This window comes from Sinocyclocheilus grahami, unplaced genomic scaffold, assembly GCF_001515645.1.
Source record: "Sinocyclocheilus grahami isolate Dianchi unplaced genomic scaffold, SAMN03320097.WGS_v1.1 scaffold8097.1, whole genome shotgun sequence".
Classification (NCBI taxonomy): domain Eukaryota; kingdom Metazoa; phylum Chordata; class Actinopteri; order Cypriniformes; family Cyprinidae; genus Sinocyclocheilus; species Sinocyclocheilus grahami.
The window spans coordinates 7,201-8,554 of NW_015511878.1; the positions used below are offsets into that span (position 1 = coordinate 7,201).

General features: G+C 47.5%; 1 protein-coding gene across 1 annotated transcript in view; it reads right to left on the reverse strand.

Annotated features, from left to right (window-relative positions):
• Window positions 1-1,354, reverse strand: part of LOC107577980 (RING finger protein 219-like) — a gene marked incomplete at its 3' end in the record, with an annotated part of 2,081 nt that continues 727 nt past the window's right edge. Inside the window, exons 2-3 of the mRNA XM_016263994.1 lie at window positions 1,281-1,354; window positions 1-1,090 (exon numbers count right to left, since the gene is read on the reverse strand). Of these exons, the coding sequence (XP_016119480.1) occupies window positions 1-1,090; window positions 1,281-1,354 (1,164 nt within the window). The remainder of the gene's footprint in view (window positions 1,091-1,280) is intronic.

Consider the following 1,354-nt stretch of genomic DNA (forward strand, 5'->3'; position numbering starts at 1 on the left):
GGAGATGGACAATCCTGGGGGACACTTGCGCTTGGTGGGCTGTGTGGGATTTTCCACCATAACTCCAGCTCGGTCACTGAACTCAACAACTGAAGCCTCTTCCTCAGAAGCAGTAGCAGCATCACAATGGGTGGTCTCCGGAGTCAAAGATGCAGTTTGGTGCTCTCTTGCTGTTCCAGGATCAGCCAAGAGGTTGCTACAGAAATCCAGTTCTGGAATTTGGGTGGCATCAAAGTCTGGAGATTGTGATGAAGATGATGATGATGCCAGAGGAAGGTGAGAGACCTGACTGCTGGAGCTCTCACCTTCAGCCATCATAGAGTCCAGCTCAGAGATCTTGTCCAAGTACGCTGCATCCATACAAGCTTCGCTGTTACCCACAGGGTCCTTGGAGAGCTTCAACTCCTCTCTATTTTCATCCAAACGGGGAAGATCAGGTCCGCAGTCCATCCAGCCTCCACACAAGACCTCTTTGTTCAAATTCACAGTGGTTTTCTCACCAAAAGGAGCACCTTTGTTGACTTGGAAGGATCCTGGGCTTTGGTTGACTGAGGATGAGCTGGTTGGGCCCTGGCAATCATCAAAACTGAGTCTTCTCAGGTAAGTGAGAGGTTTGAGACCTAACTTTCGGTCGCTACAAACCGCAGCAGGACTCTTCAAGCTCAGAGATCTGAGAGCCGAGGAGGGCGTAGAGGGAACCGTAATGTCTTTGAGTCCATCGTTCTGTGGAGTCAAGGTCCCTCCTAGAAAACCTACCCTTTGGCACACATCAGAAGTTGTCAGGAGGCACCCATGGTTGTTGGGAAGCTCTGAACACTTTCGGTCCAGGTCTGTGCAAACAGAAGTTTCTTCCATTTCACTCAGGCTCCTTCGCATCAGGGCGATTCTTTCAATCCCTCCATTTTGAGTCCCTCCAGAGGCAGCGTTTGAACAAACACCTTCTTCAGACTTAGGGCCGTCCCTCTGGTTCTGGGCTTCAAGCTCTTCGATGTATTTATCGCTGCGCTCCAGGGCTCTTTTCAGCTGCGCCACGTCCCGCTCATACTGATGAATTTTAGCCTCAAGAGCTGCGACTGTATACCTGCCAAACCTCGATGTAAATTGAGACAAACCACAAATAAGATCAATTTTGTACATCGGAGTTACTAATACTTTGTAAATATACATAAATAGTACCTAAATATATATGAATAATCTATTCGTTGTTGTAATTTTTTGATCTAGCTTCAAATGCAAGTCGGTTCACCTTACCAGCATTACATTATGAGCATTGTGCTTACTTTTGAGGAGATCTGCTGTCCACTTCGGCTTTCAGGCGCATATTTTCCTGGATTAAGTCAAAAATTTGGGACCG